Source organism: Saccopteryx leptura, chromosome 13 (assembly GCF_036850995.1).
Source record: "Saccopteryx leptura isolate mSacLep1 chromosome 13, mSacLep1_pri_phased_curated, whole genome shotgun sequence".
NCBI lineage: Eukaryota > Metazoa > Chordata > Mammalia > Chiroptera > Emballonuridae > Saccopteryx > Saccopteryx leptura.
In genome coordinates, this window is record NC_089515.1 from 40,023,879 (window position 1) to 40,042,477 (window position 18,599).

The 18,599-nt window shown below is 49.3% G+C and overlaps 1 protein-coding gene and 1 non-coding gene across 2 annotated transcripts in view; both read left to right on the forward strand.

The window, feature by feature from the left end:
* The window catches only part of ADAMTSL3 (ADAMTS like 3), a 251,753-nt gene that overhangs the window by 187,969 nt on the left and 45,185 nt on the right, over positions 1 to 18,599 (forward strand). Inside the window, exons 18-21 of the mRNA XM_066355569.1 lie at positions 1,022 to 1,214; positions 1,300 to 1,479; positions 8,103 to 8,256; positions 15,594 to 16,665. Of these exons, the coding sequence (XP_066211666.1) occupies positions 1,022 to 1,214; positions 1,300 to 1,479; positions 8,103 to 8,256; positions 15,594 to 16,665 (1,599 nt within the window). The remainder of the gene's footprint in view (positions 1 to 1,021; positions 1,215 to 1,299; positions 1,480 to 8,102; positions 8,257 to 15,593; positions 16,666 to 18,599) is intronic.
* Positions 18,107 to 18,182, forward strand: TRNAA-CGC (transfer RNA alanine (anticodon CGC)). The gene has a single exon. It is a non-coding gene; the product is annotated as a tRNA-Ala (tRNA).

The following is an 18,599-nucleotide window of genomic DNA, read 5'->3' on the forward strand; positions in this document are numbered from 1 at the left end:
TCAAGGCACGTATGAGAAGCAATCAGTGAAAAACTAAGGTGCCGCAACTATGAGTTGATGCTTCTCATCTCTCTCCCTTCCTCTTTCTCTCTCTCTCAAAAAAATGTGTATCACCCATCTGTAGGCAGAGACTCTTGTGAATGACATGACCTAGTCACTGTGGGTGTAGGAAACGCAGCATTCATGCTTCTGGCGGGAGCGCTAACTGAGACTCTTCCCTGAGGGCGGTTTGAAAATATGTGCCTAACGCAGCTGTTCTGGTTTTCATTTTTACAGATGTCTCATGAGAAAACCTGCTTTTTCCCAGATCTTACTGGACGGGAATCGTAGTATATACATGTGTAGTAAATCCAATCCTAACATAAAAGAATTTTTCTTAGGGATAGTCCAAAGAATGAATCCAGGTGCCCTGAAAATTTCCCGAAGTGCACTTTTCAGCATTTAAACTTTCTCCTGACCCCTATATAAATCATCTTTGCCTTCAGCTCTACTCAAAACAAAACCGAGAATCTGTTGTTAATATGTGGTGGTTAAGTTAGGTTGGGGCGAAAGCAGTTTCTTTTCACTCTGGACTTTCTCCAGTGGGTAAAATCTTTAACATTTCTTGCCTTTAAACATGATCTTTCTGTATTTGAACTGCACGCCCCGCCAGAGGTGCTGTGGCTGTCAGCTCTGCGCGCGGAGCGTGCGGCCGGGAGCTCCTCAGAACTGAACTGTCCGGCTGTCAGCTCTGTGCAGAGCGTGCGGCCGGGAGCTCCTCAGAACTGAACTGTCCGGCTGTCAGCTCTGCGCGCGGAGCGTGCGGCCGGGAGGTCCTCGGAACTGAACTGTCCGGCTGTCAGCTCTGCTCACGGAGCGTGCGGCCGGGAGGTCCTCAGAACTGAACTGTCCGGCTGTCAGCTCTGCGCGCGGAGCGTGCGGCCGGGAGCTCCTCAGAACCGAACTGTCCGTGTTGTGACTGTCGGATGTGGTCTCATCGGACAGTCCTACCTCCCCGCTTGTTTTTCTCTTTTTGGTGCAGGTGGCACACGGGCTTCTGGGGGCCCTGCTCAGCGACCTGCGGTGTCGGGATCCAGACCAGAGAGGTGCACTGCCTGCACCCTGGAGAAGCCCCCGTCCCTGCCAAGGAATGCAGAGATGAAAAGCCCCACGCCTTGCAAGCCTGCAATCAATTCGACTGCCCTCCGAGCTGGCACATTGAAGAATGGCAGCAGGTATGGCCCCCTGGTGACCCCTCCTACCCGCCAGGCTTATGAATGTGAGAGGTCTACGCTGAGTCCCCTCCTTCTGTTCTCTCAGTGTTCCCAGACATGCGGTGGTGGCTCTCAGAACCGGAGGGTCACCTGTCGGCAGCTGTTGACAGATGGCAGCTTTCTGAGTCTCTCCGATGAATTGTGCCAGGGACCCAAGGCGTCGTCTCATAAGTCCTGCGCCAGAACCGACTGCCCTCCGCATGTAACCGCGGGAGACTGGTCCAAGGTAAGGGCCGTTCCCAACCTTGCAGTCCCTGCTCCCCTGCCCCCTTTGCTGCTATATCTTTCTTTCCCAAGATGCGAACTGGATGCAGCGAGCGGTCAGGTCTCCACTCCCTAAAATCATACAGCACGGCACTGATTTAACTCACAATGACCCAAATTGTTATTGCATTACAATGTGGAGTCACTTCCTGGGAGACCGTATGCTGTTCCCATCTGGTTTATAGTGTCCTTGGGGCCAGTGGCTGTGGATCGCTGACTTTGGTCCTTCAGAGCTAACAGTAGGTAAATTCTCTTATTCTCAAGAGTCTTTGCACAGTCAGGGAGATGCAAAATGGAGGTGAAGCGGTGATCTTTAAAAAAGCTCATACCTGCTAACACAAGACTAGAAGTTCGTTCAGGGGAAGGGGCTTTGCTGGGAGAAACAAGAGGAGACAAAGGTTACCCACCTGAGCTGGGTTGGACCTGAGACTGGTCCGTTTCCTAGGCAACCGTTCTTCAAGGCAAGAGCAAATGGTTACACTCCGAGAGGTCAGCCGATGCACATTGAGACCTCTCCCCGTCCCAGCCCAGCCACGTCTCTGGGAAATGCCCGTCCAGGGAGAAGAGCAGGTGTGCACACATGTGGGACGCGGAGCCTGTCTCAGCCTTTGAGACGGAAGGCCAGCCTCAGACTCGGTCAGGCGGGCACACATGTTGCCTAGCAGTTTGGGTTTCCTACTGGGTTCAGTTTTGTTTTTTTTTCCTGTTGGTTGAAATTTCCTCTCGTTTCCAAGTTGCTTTGTTTTGGCAGAGACTCTAACATCCAGTGGCCACCCTCCCTGGAGCTTTCGGCTGACAAGTCCCTGTATCAAAGGATGGCTCACTTAGGGGCCTTGGCTGAGATACTGGCAATATTCCCGCATAGGGGTTTCAGTAATCCCCTTGCCCTCATGCCTGTTTTGTGACCTCATCCTTGACCAGAATTCAATGATCATTTCCTCATTCTTCCCTGTCTAGGCTTTGATGGAACATGTGACCATGTTTCTGCCTTCATTATGCGAACATCATGCTGTTCCTTGGTGTTTTTGTTTTCTACTTACCTGACTTCATTTTTTATGTTGGTTTGTCTTCTTCCAAATCTCAAAAACAAAAAACAAAAAACAAAAAAAACACCTCTCTATATTTAACCTCTTTATTTCCATCAGTGCATCTTTCCCTCTGTCGTTAGTCTGTGTCCTGACCTCTAACCCCTACAGGTGATTCTCTGTCTCCAGGAGGAGTCTGTTTAATGCCAAGCCCCCAGCTCTCCTAACAGGATGTGCCCTCATCATGGGGAAGCATAGGGTCCATCTCTGCATCTCATGCACACGGGCCTGTCTCACGTCCTGTCTGTCGGCACACCTGCAGCCTTCCGGCGCTGTGATCACCGCTGGCCTCTCCCGCTCATCGTCAGCTACCTACGCCTGCTAACTTCCATTTTTTGAAACATATCTACAGGCAACGAGAAAAGGAAAAAAGCTCTATAAGTGAGATCTTATACAAACAAACCAAAAAACCCACCAATTAAGATTGCCAAAAGAAAGGAAAAAAACACAGATAACTTGAACAAAAGTGACATACATGGGAGAGGCCAGACTGTATACAATACAGAAACTGCCATTTTAGCAGGGAGGCAGAGATTTAAAAAAGAAGAGACAGGCCCAAGGGCCATGGAACAGGCACCCACCATAAATACCACCCCAGGGAAAGGGTGGTTGAGAGTGAGAAAGGTCAGGCCCTGGAGCAGCTTACATTGTTAAGGACTTCAGAGATACTGGAGAAGGGGCACAGGGGTAACAGAGAGCATGTGCACGTCCTTGGGGATGGGAGAGTCCAGAAGATAGGAATCTCAGAACTGTGGCCAGATTGTTGAATGTGTCTTTTTCACACCAGAAGAAGGAGCCCTTGACAGTGAAGATAACCACCCTGAAACACTCTGGCCCTTTATACTCTCCTAAAAGCACATGATGTCATTAACATAAGAGCATCAACAAACCCTGCACCAAAATACTATCAGATGAAAGTAGCATTAATACACCAATACAGCCTGACCAGGCGGTGGCGCAGTGGATGAAGCGGAGGACTGGAACGCGGAGGACCCAGGTTAGAGACCCCGAGGTCGCCAGCTTGAGCGCAGGCTCATCTGATTTGAGCAAAGCTCACCAGCTTAGACCCAAGGTCACTGGCTTGGGCAAGGGGTTACTCGGTCTGCTGTAGCCCCATGGTCAAGGCACATATGAGAAAGCAATCAATGAACAAATAAAGTGCCGCAATGAAAAACTGATGATTGATGCTTCTCATCTCTCTGCGTTCCTGTCTGTCTGTCCCTATCTATCCCTCTCTCTGACTCTCGCTCTGTCTCTGTAAAAAAACCCAGCAAACACCAACACAATGAAAATGTGGCCTTGAGGCAAATGAAGATATAACTTACTGTTACAAAATGAACTAAGAGAAATTTTTAAAACTATAGAAACAAGTCAGGCCCTGGTCATTTGGCTCAATGGTAGAGCATCAGCCCAGTGTGTGGATGTCAGGTTGGATTCCCAGTTAGGGCACACAGAAGAAGTGCTCATCTGTTTCTCCTTTCCTCCCTCTTCTCTCTCTCTCTCTCTCTCTCTCTCTCTCTCTCTCTCTCTCTCTTTTCCTCCTTATCCTCCTCCTCCTCTTCTTCCCATAGCAATGGCTCATTTGAGCAAGTTGGCCCTGGGCACTGAGGATGGCATCATGGCCTTGCCTCAGGCACTACAATAGCTCAGTTGCTGAGCAATGGAACAACGGCCCCAGATGGGCAAAACATTGTCCCATAGGGTGTTTGCCGGATGGATCCCAGTCAGGGCTTATGTGGGAGTCTGTCTCTCTGCCTCCCCACCTCTTAATAAAAAGAAAAAGAAAAGAAAACTCTAGAAACAAGTTGGATATGGAAAATCTTAGACATGAGATGAATGACAAGAATGCATGAACACAGATGGGTCAGGAGTGTGTGAGAAGGTCTTGGACAGAGGTCAGGAAAGAATTAGGAATCGGAAAATTCAGAAATGCAGACTAAACTAGGAGAACAACAATGACTCGACACAGAAAGTGTACTAAGAGAAAAAAAAGATATGAGGGAAATGAAAAGAATCAAAGAGAAATTTAAAGGTATCAAGCAAGAATAATAGATCTAAAAGACAGGGAAAGATCATCCAAGGAATGTGTATAATTAGAGTCCCAGGAAGAGAAAACTAAAACAAAAAAAACGGAACAAAACTATAATTAAAAGACTCGAGACACCAAATTGAAGGGTAGACATTAATTTTTATTTTGTGGGAAACCCCGAGGTGATGATTTGATTTGACTTAAAATATCATAATTTGATAAATGGTGATTTTAAATTATTTGTTAAAAAGCTTATGAAAGGCTTTTCTCTGTACTGAACAATATGATAATTAGGGCTTTCTGTTAAAGATGACAAAGGCATTTAAAAAAAAAAAAAAGTCATTTCCCTCCTTTGAAACCCAACAACAGAAAACCCCACAAAGAGAATGAAAGAGAACTGTCTTTAGTAAAGAATGAAATGGCCATAATCCCCAACTGTTAAGTTATAAACACACCTGCAGAGACCGTAAAATCTGGACCAAAATGAGAGGGAAGGCTGAGAGCTGACCGCTATGTCTTCTGATGTGAGCAGGACACCGTTCCCAGGAGTCCGTGTGACGGGTCAGAAAGGCCAGGTCAACAGGCCCTTGACCACAGAGACGAGATGGAGCTCCAGGAGCTGCCCCTGCAACGTGCTTGCAGAACCGGGAGCTAGAGCAGGAGGAGAAACCCCACGGGGCTCCTGCTCGCCCGGGGACTGCTGCCCCAGGTGAGGGGGTGTACGGGAAGGGTGACAGCCACTGCTGGATTGTGACTCAGTGGGCCCTGCTTTAAGGGCCTCTTTGAGCCACATGGACCATTCGAGGGCAAAATCTGAAGAGAAACGCGCATTTCTTCATAGCCCCGAAGACAACGAATGTGTAAAGTGCATGAGCTCATCTTTCATCCGTGTTATTCACATACAACCGGCCGCTTTTGAAGGTCCAGCATGAAATCTATGCATCAAATGGGGTGCGGGGGGTTAAAGGGAAGGAGGAGAGGAATAGAAAGGGAGTCACAGGAACAACATGAGATCAGAGACATCACCCAAGGGAAGTTCCAACAAATGGGCTCTGTATTCCTGAGGAAATTATAGCCATGATCTCTGGGGGGAAACGTGGCTTAAAAGTGAGGTTTGAGTTCAAAAAGAAATTATAAGTCCTCTACTGGGTATCTACCCCCAAAACACTCCAAAACTTTTATACACAAAGACATATGCTCCCCCAAGTTCATCGCAGCATTATTCACGGTGGCCAAGACATGGAAACAACCAAAGTGTCCCTCGACAGAGGACTGGATAAAGAAGATGTACATATATACAGTGGAATACTACTCAGCCGTAAGAAATGACATACTGCCATTTGTGACAACATGGAAGGACCCTGAGAACATTATACTGAGTGAAATAAATAAATAAATCGGAAAAAGCTAAGAGCTATATGATTTTACACATAGGTGGGATATAGAACTGAGACTCATGGACATAGCTAAAAAGTGAAGTGTGGCCCTGGCCCTTTGGCTCAGCGGTAGAGCGTCAGCCTGGCTTGCGGGGGACCCGGGTTCGATTCCCGGCCAGGGCACATAGGAGAAGCGCCCATTTGCTTCTCCACACCCCCCCCTTCCTCTCTGTCTCTCTCTTCCCCTCCCGCAGCCGAGGCTCCATTGGAGCAAAGATGGCCCGGGCGCTGGGGATGGCTCCTTGGCCTCTGCCCCAGGCACTAGAGTGGCTCTGGTCGCGCAGAGCGACACCCCAGAGGGGCAGAGCATCGCCCCCTGGTTGGTAGAGCGTAGCCCCTGGTGGGCGTGCCGGGTGGATCCCGGTCGGGCGCATGCGGGAGTCTGTCTGACTGTCTCTCCCTGTTTCCAGCTTCAGAAAAATACAAAAAAAAAAAAAAAAAAAAAAAAGTTAAAATGTCATTAAAAATAACTACTGAGTCTCTTTTTCTTTCATCTTCTTAACTTTAAAGGGTTCTTTGAGAATGAATTACTTATGGTAAAAAAAATAAGACATTCAGCCATCCTTTTTATTTTACTTTAGTTTTTTTCTAATATAGCTAATAAAATTGCCAATATGCCTAATGTAAAGCTTCTAATATACCTAATTAAAATTTTAAACCACATGTACACACAATGATTATCAAATATCAATGTTATGTACATCATGAGCATTAAATTTTTTTTTTTTTTTTTTTTTTTTTCATTTCTGAAGCTGGAAACGGGGAGAGACAGTCAGACAGACTCCCGCATGCGCCCGACCGGGATCCACCCGGCACGCCCACCAGGGGCGATGCTCTGCCCACCAGGGGGCGATGCTCTGCCCATCCTGGGCGTCGCCATATTGCGACCAGAGCCACTCTAGCGCCTGAGGCAGAGGCCAAGGAGCCATCCCCAGCGCCCGGGCCATCTTTGCTCCAATGGAGCCTTGGCTGCGGGAGGGGAAGAGAGAGACAGAGAGGAAAGCGCGGCGGAGGGGTGGAGAAGCAAATGGGCGCTTCTCCTGTGTGCCCTGGCCGGGAATCGAACCCGGGTCCTCCGCACGCTAGGCCGACGCTCTACCGCTGAGCCAACCGGCCAGGGCCAAAATATTAATCTTATTTTATGTATTGCACTTAGGGTGGTTTTTGAAAACTTTCCCATTATACGTTCCTGTTTGTCTGTCCCTGTCAGTGCCCCCATCCTTTCTCTCAGAAAGTAAATAAATAAATAAAGTTGCCCTGGCCGCATAGCTTGGTTAGTTAGAGCATCAGCCCAAAGCACAGAGGTTGCCAGTTCGATTCCCGGTCAGGACACACAGAGGAATGGATAAATGTTCCTATCTCTCTCTCTCTCTCTCTCTCTCTCTCTCTCTCTCTCTCTTTCTCTCTTCCTCTCTGACTAAAATCAATAAATAAAAAGTAAAAAAAAAAAGTAAAAAGCAAAGTCAATATCACTTCTCCTTAAAACCAAGTGTAAAAAGCAAATTCACCTTAAATCACTAAACAATAAATAAGGTAGCAATTACAAGGCAAAAAAAACAACAGCCTGACCTGTGGTGGCGCAGTGGATAAAGTGTCAACCTGGAAATGCTGAGGTCGCCGGTTCGAAACCCTGGGCTTGCCTGGTCAAGGCACATATGGGAGTAGATGCTTCCAGCTCCTCCCCCCTTCTCTCTCTCTGTCTCTCCTCTCTGTCTCTCTCTCTCTTTCTCTGTCTCTCCCTCTCCTCTCTAAAAAAAATGAATTAAAAAACAACAACAACAATAAAACCCATGACAATAAATGACTGGAAATTAATTACTATTTCAGAAAGGAAGGGAGGGGAGGAAAGGGGAAGAAAAAGGAAAATGTTCTATATTTTAAAAGATGCTGGAGCCAAAAAAAAAAAAAAAAAAAAAAAAAAGCTGGAGCCTCGGAAGTGGCCCATGTATCGGCACACCCACACAGAGCTCCCTCTCATTAGCTGCATTTGTCTGCTCGCGCTCCATGTGGCTCTGCTGTGCTGTTCTCATTACAGTGCTCTGTCACTTGTGGTATCGGGACCCAGCGAAGAAAGCAGGTGTGTCAACGGCTCACGGCCAAGGGCCGGCGCACCCTCGTCAGCGAGGCCTTGTGCAGGGACCTTCCAGGACCGCCTCTCCTGAGATCGTGCCAGATGCCTGCATGCAGTGGTAAGTATCTGAAGATTCTGCTCCGATGGCTTCATCTTCCAAATAACAACTGAATATTTCTAATCTGTAGGTCAGGCAAAGCAAGCAGCAGAGTTCTAAGAAAAGCCAGTTTTAAGAACTGTCCACCCACAGAACAGATGTGTTTTAGGGTTACTCACTTGAATTGCTACTTCCTTTTCCCATCGATTTGACGGTGGTTTCTTCCACTTAGAATTCATGAGTGTTCCTTGTAGAAGTTTAGCTGCAGTACTTTCTGGGGTTTTGTTGTTGTTAATGATATATTTGGACTCATTCTGTAAAAGTAGAAGAGAGAAGCATTTTTCAGTATCCCAAGTATCTCCTCTTGTGTATAATTTAAAACCAGCAAGGGTGAAAACATGAAATAGCTTTGGTTTTGAAAAATGGCAGTTTGGGCCCTGGCCAGTTGGCTCAGTGATAGAGCATTGGCCTGGCATGTGGACATCCTGGGTTTGATCCCTGGTCAGGGCACACAGGAGAAGCGACCATCTGCTTCTCCATCTCTCCCCCTCCCCTTCTCCCTCCCTCCCTTTCTCTTCCCTTCCCATAGCCATAGGTCTGTTGGTTTGAGCACCTCAGCCCTAGACGCTGAAGATGGCTGCATGGAGCCTCTGCTTCAGGCACTAAAAATAGCTCAGTTGCAAGCATGGCCCCAGATGGGCAGAGCATCGGCCCCAGACAGGGGTTGTTGGGTGGATCCCAGTTAAGGCGCATGTGGGAGTCTGTCTCTCTATCTCCTCTCTTCTCACTTTAGAAAAAAAGAAAAAAAATGGCAGTTTGGATACTTCTTCAATTAATAAATTTATAATTATAATTACTACATTATGACTTATATAAGCTTGGTATAAAGAGTTCACATTATGTCTTCATAATATCCCAAAGCTGATATGTATGTAGTATTTGTCTGTATTTTCAGTGTACATGACAACATATGTTTACATGTGCATATGTATGTTTTATGCAGGAGGGTGACAAGGAAGAAGTTGTGGGATGTCCCTACAGCAATTGAAAATAAGGCGGCAGAGTGGTAGGAGGTGGGGTAGGAAGGTAGGCACCAGGCACACTGGAAACGCACAGCTCCTGGGTCTGCTTCTAGCTTTCTATTTTATCGTCTATAATTATTCGTCTGTAAAATAACATTAATTGCCTCGGGTACCCTCCTGAGCTTATAGTAAGAAAAAAAGTCAGAAATTCACTACTATTTTAATGCTACCTAGGAAATAAATATATATATAACTTATAAGTTATAAGAAATAAACAGATATATATATATGTTTATTAGCAACTTTCCTAGAGAAACTCACAAAACAAAGTAAGAAACACAATAATAACCTTTAAAAAAGTAATAGCATTCATTGGGCACTTATCATGTAGAGTTTCTTTCATGCATTAACTCGTTTAGTCCCCACAACATTTTGAGACATATAATCCCCGTTTAGAGATGAGGAATCCAAGCTTTAGAGAAGGTATGAGACCTGACCAGGGATCCAGAGCTGCCAGTTGGCCCCCCTGGGCCTGTCGACCACAAGTCTGTCTGATTCCTGAGCCCACGCTCTTAGGACCTCTCCGTGCTGATTCATGGAAGACATTAATTTTTTTTTCCCCCTGGGAAGTCTTTGAGAACAAATTTTCAAAATCTTGAGCTTCCAAGAGTTTGAGATTTCAATTTTCACATTGTCCTGGAATTCAGGACTGTCTGTGGCATATGGCACACTGTGTCATGCTCTGAGCTGCTTATCAATCTAATTTTTATTAATTGTGGATGGTTTTATAGCGGTGTGGCTAGACCATAAACTGCCGGAGAGGAGAGCGAAATGAAAGTCATCCTGGCAGCTTCCTCTAAAATAACAGAATAACATGTGGGAATACATCGTGGTTATGAGGGCATGCAGTGTGGTACAAGATGAAATTATAAATTATTATGGCATGCAGTGGAGAGCTGAAGGAAATGATAAGTCTTCCGGAGAGGGAGAAAAAAAATGAGAAAAAGACAGTAATATTTCTCCTTTAGCCCACCCCTTTCCCTAGCTCGCCAACGCGTAGGTCATGGGAGCAGACAGGAGGCAGGAACGCACGCCCCCAGAGCCGCCGGCTCCCCTGACTCCACCCAGCTGCAGCCTGGCCGCCTGCCAGCACCCATGCTCAGGGCCCTTGCTTTCTGCAGTGTGGCTTCCCTCCTCCACTCTCCTGTGGCATCCCCGTCTCCTCACCACCATGTCACGGCGAGGAAGCCAAGCGAGGAGCTTCTGTTCACCCACCCTCCCAGCCCCGCTGTGTCTGCGCCACCATCCCTGTCATCCTGTACTTGGGGCAGACACCTCCCTCATCACACCTTCGCATGCATCACGTGCACACCTGCGTGACACTCTCTGTCTTTCCCCAGGAGTGCACCGCCACAGGTCCCTTCTTCCTCTCCAGCCTTTGCCAGCATCCATGCTGATGACTTTTAGGGACACCCTGATGTCCCGATCTCCCAACATTCTCAAATTCCCTGACACCCACCCCCATCACCGTGGCATGTGACACCCAGACTTCCTCATTTCTTAGCACTCAGAAGTAGCTTGCTGCTCTTCCACCAACCCCCATGTCACTCCTGCTTACGTAGTTAATGCCTCACCGTGACCGCCTTCCCTTCCTTGCCTCCCTGCTGTCTCCACACGCCCTGCTCTCGCTGGAACCCGTCCTCTTAGCCGGCATTCCCTACCTCACCGATTCCAGATCTTTCTGCTCGTCCTGGATCCCCCTGCCCGCCTTCAACTGTTTCTAGTAATTTTTGGTGGTTTGGTGTTTTGCTCCCTACCTGAGCTGCCGGGATTTGCTAGAGGCAGAAAATGCTGGTAGACGCACTTCTCATTTGGGCTGTCTGAATCTAGCTGGGCAATAATGGCTTTTTCTTTCCTGTTTCCTAAGACTCCCCTAGAAATTCACTGCAGCAGTTCTTAACTACCGCTCTGGCCCCGGGCTCCCGTTTCCCTGTCCGACTGGAAATGCATGGTCTTCTTTGCAGGGCTACTACCCCACTCACCCACCCCTGTTAATGGAAGGGGATCCAAAGACAAGAAAAGCCAAGCCCACCTGTGCTGTGCCCTTTGTTCCATTACTAGAAACCTGCCCTAATCAGTCCTTTTGTTTAAGTAAAAACCATCCTTTTTGGAGGAGTGAATTTTCTAGATCTTCATTTTGACCATTTTGATGTGAGTTAGGGGAGGAGCATGCGGGATGGGTGCCTTGAGCACCCCCTAGAGGCCAGTGGTGCACCATACAGTCCAGTGCAGCACTTGCCCGGGTCCCACCAAACATCCCTGCATTCTTCCACCTCTGGCATTCATCCTTTGCTCAAATTCTGCCCTCCCTTGTATCTATCAGCTGATGTCCTTCCCAGTTTTGAAGGGGTAACATAAACCATATCTTCCCCAATCATCTTTCTCAGTTGCACTTAATCTCTGAAAGATACCATGACATTGTAGTTAAGTGACAACTTGAGTTCAAATATCACTTCTCATGTCTCATCAGGTGACACTGAGCAGAGGTGGGGTGTCGAATGGAGTAGAATGTCCAGGGGAACTGCAAGCAGCTCCATATTGTTAGAGCAGAGGCTCAGAATGGGTTGTGATAACAGAGAACACTTGAGAAGTGAGTTGTAGAGGATCTTACACTCTGTGCTAAGGAGTTTAGATTTTATCCAAGCAGGAAAGGACATGGTCAGACATTGTTTTGGTTTTTTACTCCAACAATAGGCAAGGAATTCAGCTAAGAGGATGTGGCGATATCTAGGCACAAGAGCACAAGGATGACTTCTGATTATGCTTCCCGTGTATGATGCAATACTTGATACCTGGCCAGAGCTGGGAGCTGCAGGACAGAGACAGTGGGGTACCTGCAGTGTTAACATCCTGGGGACCCTGGCCAGTTGGCTCAGTGGTAGAGCATTAGCTCGGTGTGTGGATGTCCCGGGTTCAATTACCAGTCAGGGCACACAGGAGAAGTGACCATCTACTTCTCCACCCCTCCCACTCCCCCTTCTCTCTCTCTCTCTCTTTCTTCCCCTCCTGCAGGCGTGGCTTGATTGGTTTGAACACGTCAGCCCTGGGTGCTGAGGATGCCTCCCTGAGCCTCTGCCTCAGGTGCTAAAAATAGCTCAGTTGTCAAGCGATATCCCAAGATGGCAGAGCATTGCTACCCTATAGGGGGCTTTTCTGGTGGATCCTGGTCAGCACACATGCAGGGACAGGGCGGGGTGAGGGGGTGAGGGCAGAGGGATAACCATTGTTCAGTGTGGCTGGTTTCCTGTTCCCAATGTCACATCTTTGAATGCAGCATTGGGACTAGATGCTAACAGCCTTACTAACCTGTGGGTCAGTGACAGGTAGGACCAGCCTGCCACTGGACAGGGAGGGATCAAGATGACCCCCTGGGTTCTGGCTGGAGGAAATGGGTGGAAGGTGATCCCATTCACTTAGGAATACAGGACAAGACGGATATTTGGGGTGAGATGGGGAGGCAGGTGTTTAGAATTTAATGTTTTGAACTTGAGGAACCAGGAAGAGATTCCTAGTAAACAGTGGACACTTAGATCTAGGGTTCCAGGGCGGGGTCTAGGCTGGACAGATGGGAGGCGTCAACCTGAAGATGTTAGTTGAAACTACAAGGTCATCCAAAGAAATGTTTAGAGCAAGAAGAAAAGAGAGAATGTGGCCAAGCACCGACGCCAGAGAAGGACTAGCAGCCGGGAGGGCACCGCGGTCAGAAACGACCAGAAGAAGGGCTTAAATCATGTGTGACCTCCTCCTGAAGTGAATGATTGAGGGTGTCACCTGCCCTAGAACGATCCAGTGAGAATACTGAAGGGAGACATTGTAGTCGTCACTAGGGGACCATTGGTAGCTTCTCCCAGGGAACCTTTACCGGGGGCTGTGAGTGGAATCCAGACTGCATGCATTTGATTGAAAAGTGTATGAGAAGCAAGAGTGAAAACCACTCCTTCAGGGTGGCTTGGAGTTCACTGTCACCGTCTCCATGGGGCCTCAGGGCCTTGCCAGCTCATTCATGAATCACCCCACACATAGCATCCCTTGCAGCCACCTGTCAGTGACCTCTGTCCCTGTCCTCAGAGAAGCCTGAAGTCCAGGTTCTGAACCAAACTCCAGATGAGCTTCTCGGGTCTTCAGTGCTAGTGGACGGAGAGAGAGAGAGCCAGCACCAGCCGAGCAGCCGCATTCAAGACTGGGTTCTGGGGGGACCGGAGTCCCAGCAGGGTCACCAGAAGGCTGAGAGGCTGCGTCACAGCTGAAGCCCATTGGGCGGTGGCAGTAGGCAAATGCTACCAAGACCCAGTGTAGGTATCCAGTATCCTGCATTCAGAGGTGGCTCGGGGCAGAAGCCTGGGTGGCACCCCGACTCTGATTCATGGTAGGGATGTGACCAGATTTAGGGCAGGAGGGGACCAAACAAGGGACAGAGGTGGGTACTGTAACAGCCTCAGGCCCCTGGAGCTAGCCTTTATTGAGTGGGACAAAGGGCACAGAGACCCAGGAGGGGACACTGGAAGAAAGAGCTTTTCATTTTCTAGAAAAGCCTGAAGATACGGCATTTCTGACATCCAGCACTGTGGGAGGGGTGGAGGGCCAGCTCGGTTCCCCCGCTTGCAACCCCGGCAGGAGGATGCCCTCGTATCTGGCCACACTCTGCAGAGGGAAAAATGCCCTTTCTTAATCAGGTTTGGCCAGTGTTACAGTTTGGGGACACAGCCAGATGCAGAAGGAGGCAGTCACCCAAAAGCAGACTAGTTTCTTACCCGTGAACTGGGTCTGCGTTCTAGGCGTGGCTCTGAAGGAGTTCACAGAAGACCCAAGAGAGAAACTGGTCCAGTCTTTGGAACCTGGCCGCCTGGCAGAGCCCGAATCCCAGAGCACCACAGGCACACATGTGCACTGAACTGCTCCGTATCCAGCGTGAACAGCTGCTGGAGCAGGGTGACTGTGGAAACAGCCGGGGCCACAGAGCCCACCTTCCAACAAGCAGACACACAGCCCGAGGGACAAATGGGCTTCTGACGTGGCTCATCGGCCCCTTGAGCAGATCCTCCCCTATGACCCTGACTGCCACCCTCCAACCACCAGCTGGCCATACCACACCCCTATCCCTGCAGAATCACCTCTGAGCACTCCGAGGTCTTCCTGCAGATGGACAGAGGGAGAGCATTCCTCCTCGTGGGAGACAGGCTCTGAGGTGTATCCTCTTTGGCTATCACCTGGAATCAGAGCCGATGCCCAGAAACAAGTGAGAGCCAGCCCACCTCTGAGCCCTCCCAGGCTGTCCCGGGCTTGCTGGCTGTGTCCACTGACAGCAGCCCCACGTGAGAACTTGTTACGTGCCGCAGCTGAGCTGTGCGCTTGGTATAAACAACCCAGCCTCACAGTCACATTCCCCTCACAGAGGTTCTGACATGATCCACATTTCAAAGATGGGAACACTGAAGCTCAGAGTGATGAAATGGTTTGTCCAGTGGCAGAGTTGAGAGTCAAACTCAGGCTTCTTTAAGCCCCTCTGCTTGGCCACCCTGTCTTCCTTTTCCAGGTCCCTCTGATGAGTTCACCATGCTTGTCCCCACTCTCACTTCCTCCCTCAGATGGTGTGCCCAGGGCTCCCAGCCAGACCTGCTCCCCAAAAGCTCCCATCCTTCTAGATGGGGGAGGCCCCACCTGCTAGACATCCCTTCTTGAAGGAAACGCTTCCTGTTGAACCTCATGCGTCCTCAAAAGAGGGCTTTGTAAAATAATTGACATGTTCTCATGCATTTCATTCAAAGTTGCATTCTCTGCTGCTCAAGTTCTATCTAGTTGTGCAATGTGCCCCAGTCTACGTTTTTATGGATTTTGTTGCTTTTTTTGTTTGTTTCTTTTAAGTGAGAAGAGGGGAGATAATGAGACAGACTCCTGCATGCACCCCAACTGGGATCGACCCAGCATCCACTGTCTGGGCCAGTGTTGAATCAGTGTAGCTATTTTTAAGCCTGAGGCTGACGCTTGGACCAACTGAGCCACTGGCTGCGAGAGGAGAAGAAGGAGGGGGAGAGAAGCAGATGGTCACTTCTCCTGTGTGCCCTGACTGGGGGTTGAACCCAGGACGTCCATACCTGGGCTGACGCTCTGTCCACTGAGCCAACCAGCCAGGGTCGTCCCAATCTACATTTTAATTCTCAGGGGAAAAAGAGATACATGTGCTGGCTTGTATCAGCTTTGGAAGATTACTTGTCAAAAAAACTTTCATTATTGAAATATTTGTTGGCGTTTTCTTCTTTTATTTATTTTCTCCTACAGAAGTGAAATCAGAGGTGAAGATAAAACCTGCCGAGCAGGGTCCTCAGATCCTGGGTGTGCAGAGAGTCTACATTCAGACGAGGGAAGAGAAGCGTATTAACCTGACCATCGGCAGCAGGGCCTATCTGCTGCCGAACACATCCGTGATCATTAGATGCCCAGTGCGACGATTCCAGAAATCCCTGATCCAGTGGGAGAAGGATGGTCATTGTCTGCAGAGCTCCAAACGGCTGGGCATCACCAAGTCGGGCTCCCTAAAAATCCACAGCCTCGCGGCCCCCGACAGCGGCGTGTACCGCTGTATCGCGGGCTCCGCCCAGGAGACCGTGGTCCTCAAGCTCATTGGAACCGACAACCGGCTCATTGCACCCCCGGCCTTCGGAGAGCGCTCCAGGGACTTCCCGGGGATGGACCCCGGCAAAGCCGACAGTTTGGGGGCCACGTGGCATAAAATGAGGCAGATGTGGAATAACAAAAATGAGCTCTATCGGGCTGGCGGCCAAATGAACAACCAGCCTTTCCTCAGAGCTCTGTTGGGCCACTGCCACAATTCGGCAGGAAACCCCAACTCCTGGGAGGTCAAGAACAAGCAGTTTGAAGCCGCAATTAAACAGGGTGCCTATAGCATGGATACAGCCCAGTTTGATGAACTGATCAGAAATATGAGTCAGCTCATGGAGACCGGGGAGGTCAGCGATGACCTCGCATCCCAGGTGATCTATCAGCTGGTGGCCGAGCTCGCAAAGGTGCAGCCTATGCCCCTGCAGGGGAGGGCCACCCAGGAAGAGGTGCCTCCCGCAGCTCAGCTAAGAGGGGACACAGCACGTGCACCCCAAAGCTCTAGTGCGAAAATCTCGGGCAAGCTGACATTCAAGCCAAAGGGCCCGGTTCTCGTGAGGCAGAGCCAACCCTCCTCGATTTCATTTAATAAAACGGTAAACTTGAGGATTGGAAGTACAGTGTACATCACGAAGAAGACGGCAGTCATCAATATACTGTGTGAGCTGGTTACCCCCAGTGAGGTCACATACACATGGACCAAAGATGGAGCATCCTTACCACCCTCAGAAAAGTAAGTAGAGTAAGAATTCAGTGTTCCCTTCTGCAAGACCTTGTTAATGGTTATTCCAGTGTTTGTGAAAATATTTTCAAATTCATTCTCCAGAGAATGTGTCTCCAGCAGGATTCTTTATTTTTTTTTTATTTTTTTTTTATTTATTTATTTTTTTCTGAAGCTGGAAATGGGGAGAGACAGTCAGACAGACTCCCGCATGCGCCCGACCGGGATCCACCCGGCACGCCCACCAGGGGCGACGCTCTGCCCACCAGGGGGCGACGCTCTGCCCATCCTGGGGGTCGCCATGTTGCGACCAGAGCCACTCTAGCGCCTGAGGCAGAGGCCACAGAGCCATCCCCAGCGCCCGGGCCATCTTTGCTCCAATGGAGCCTTGGCTGCGGGAGGGGAAGAGAGAGACAGAGAGGAAAGCGCGGCGGAGGGGTGGAGAAGCAAATAGGCGCTTCTCCTGGGTGCCCTGGCCGGGAATCGAACCCGGGTCCTCCGCACGCTAGGCCGACGCTCTACTGCTGAGCCAACCGGCCAGGGCTCCAGCAGGATTCTTTAGGAAAGAAACTCAAAATATGGTGAGGTGTGTATTTTACATATGCACTAAAATTTAAAAAATTAATCGGCGTTATTCCCATCCTCAACAGGTAGGTATAATATAGCCCTGGATAAGCATGTATAGCCTCTCTCCAGTCTAAGGCCATTTTAAAAGTAGCACCCTTACTTGGCGCAGCGGATAGAGTGTTGGCCTGGGACGCTGAGGACTCAGGTTCAAAATCTTGACATCACTGACTTGAGTGTGGGTTCACCAGCTTGAGTGAAGGGTCACCAGCTTGAGCATGGGCTCATAGACATGACCTCATGGTCACTGGCTTGAACCCAAGGTCTCTGACTTAAAGCCTAAAGTTAGTGGCTTGAGCAAGGGGTCACTGGCTCAGCTGCCCCCCCCCCCCCCCGCATTATCAAGGCACATATGAGAAAATAATCAATGAACAGCTAAAGTGACACAACTATGAGTTGATGCTTCTCATCTCTCTCCCTTCCTGTCTGTCCCCCCACCTTCTCTCTCTTGCTAAAAAACCAAAATTAAATTAAAAGTGGGCACCCTTGCAGTCTTCTTACATTGCATAGGAACTGCGAATCAGAACTGACAGCACTCTTCCACGTCTAGGACAGGGGGGATATCATTTGAACTGAACATCAGACCCATGAGGCTGGCAGGGCAGGGGGTAATAGTTGTCTGTGACGTCACTGAGAAACGAATCCCGTGACTGATTCATGGCCAGTTGGAACCAGGGACGGCTGTTTGAATGCCACACAAATAATAGTGTTGGCAGAAAGATTGGCTATCTGAAGTACTTTTCTAGATCATGCAGTTTTTATGTCATAAGATCCAAAACCATAAGATAACATGGTTCAAAGTTCTTTGAACTATTCAAACAAAATGTGAGCCCTGGCCAGTTGGCTCAGCGGTAGAGCGTCGGCCTCGCATGCGGGGGACCCGGGTTCGATTCCTGGCCAGGGCACATAGGAGAAGCGCCCATTTGCTTCTCCACCCCCCCCCTCCTTCCTCTCTGTCTCTCTCTTCCCCTCCCGCAGCTAAGGCTCCATTGGAGCAAAGATGGCCCGGGTGCTGGGGATGGCTCCTTGGCCTCTGCCCCAGGCGCTAGAGTGGCTCTGGTCGCAGCAGAGCGATGCCCCGGAGGGGCAGAGCATCGCCCCCTGGTGGGCAGAGCATCACCCCTGGTGGGCGTGCTGGGTGGATCCCGGTCGGGCGCATGCGGGAGTCTGTCTGACTGTCTCTCCCCGTTTCCAGCTTCAGAAAAAAAAAAAAAATACAAAAAAAAAAATGTGAGACTATGTTTTCTTTTCTTGTGATCTGTCAGTGCAACAATATCACAGTTCATTCCCTTTACGTAAAATAACAGGGAATAGCATTCTTT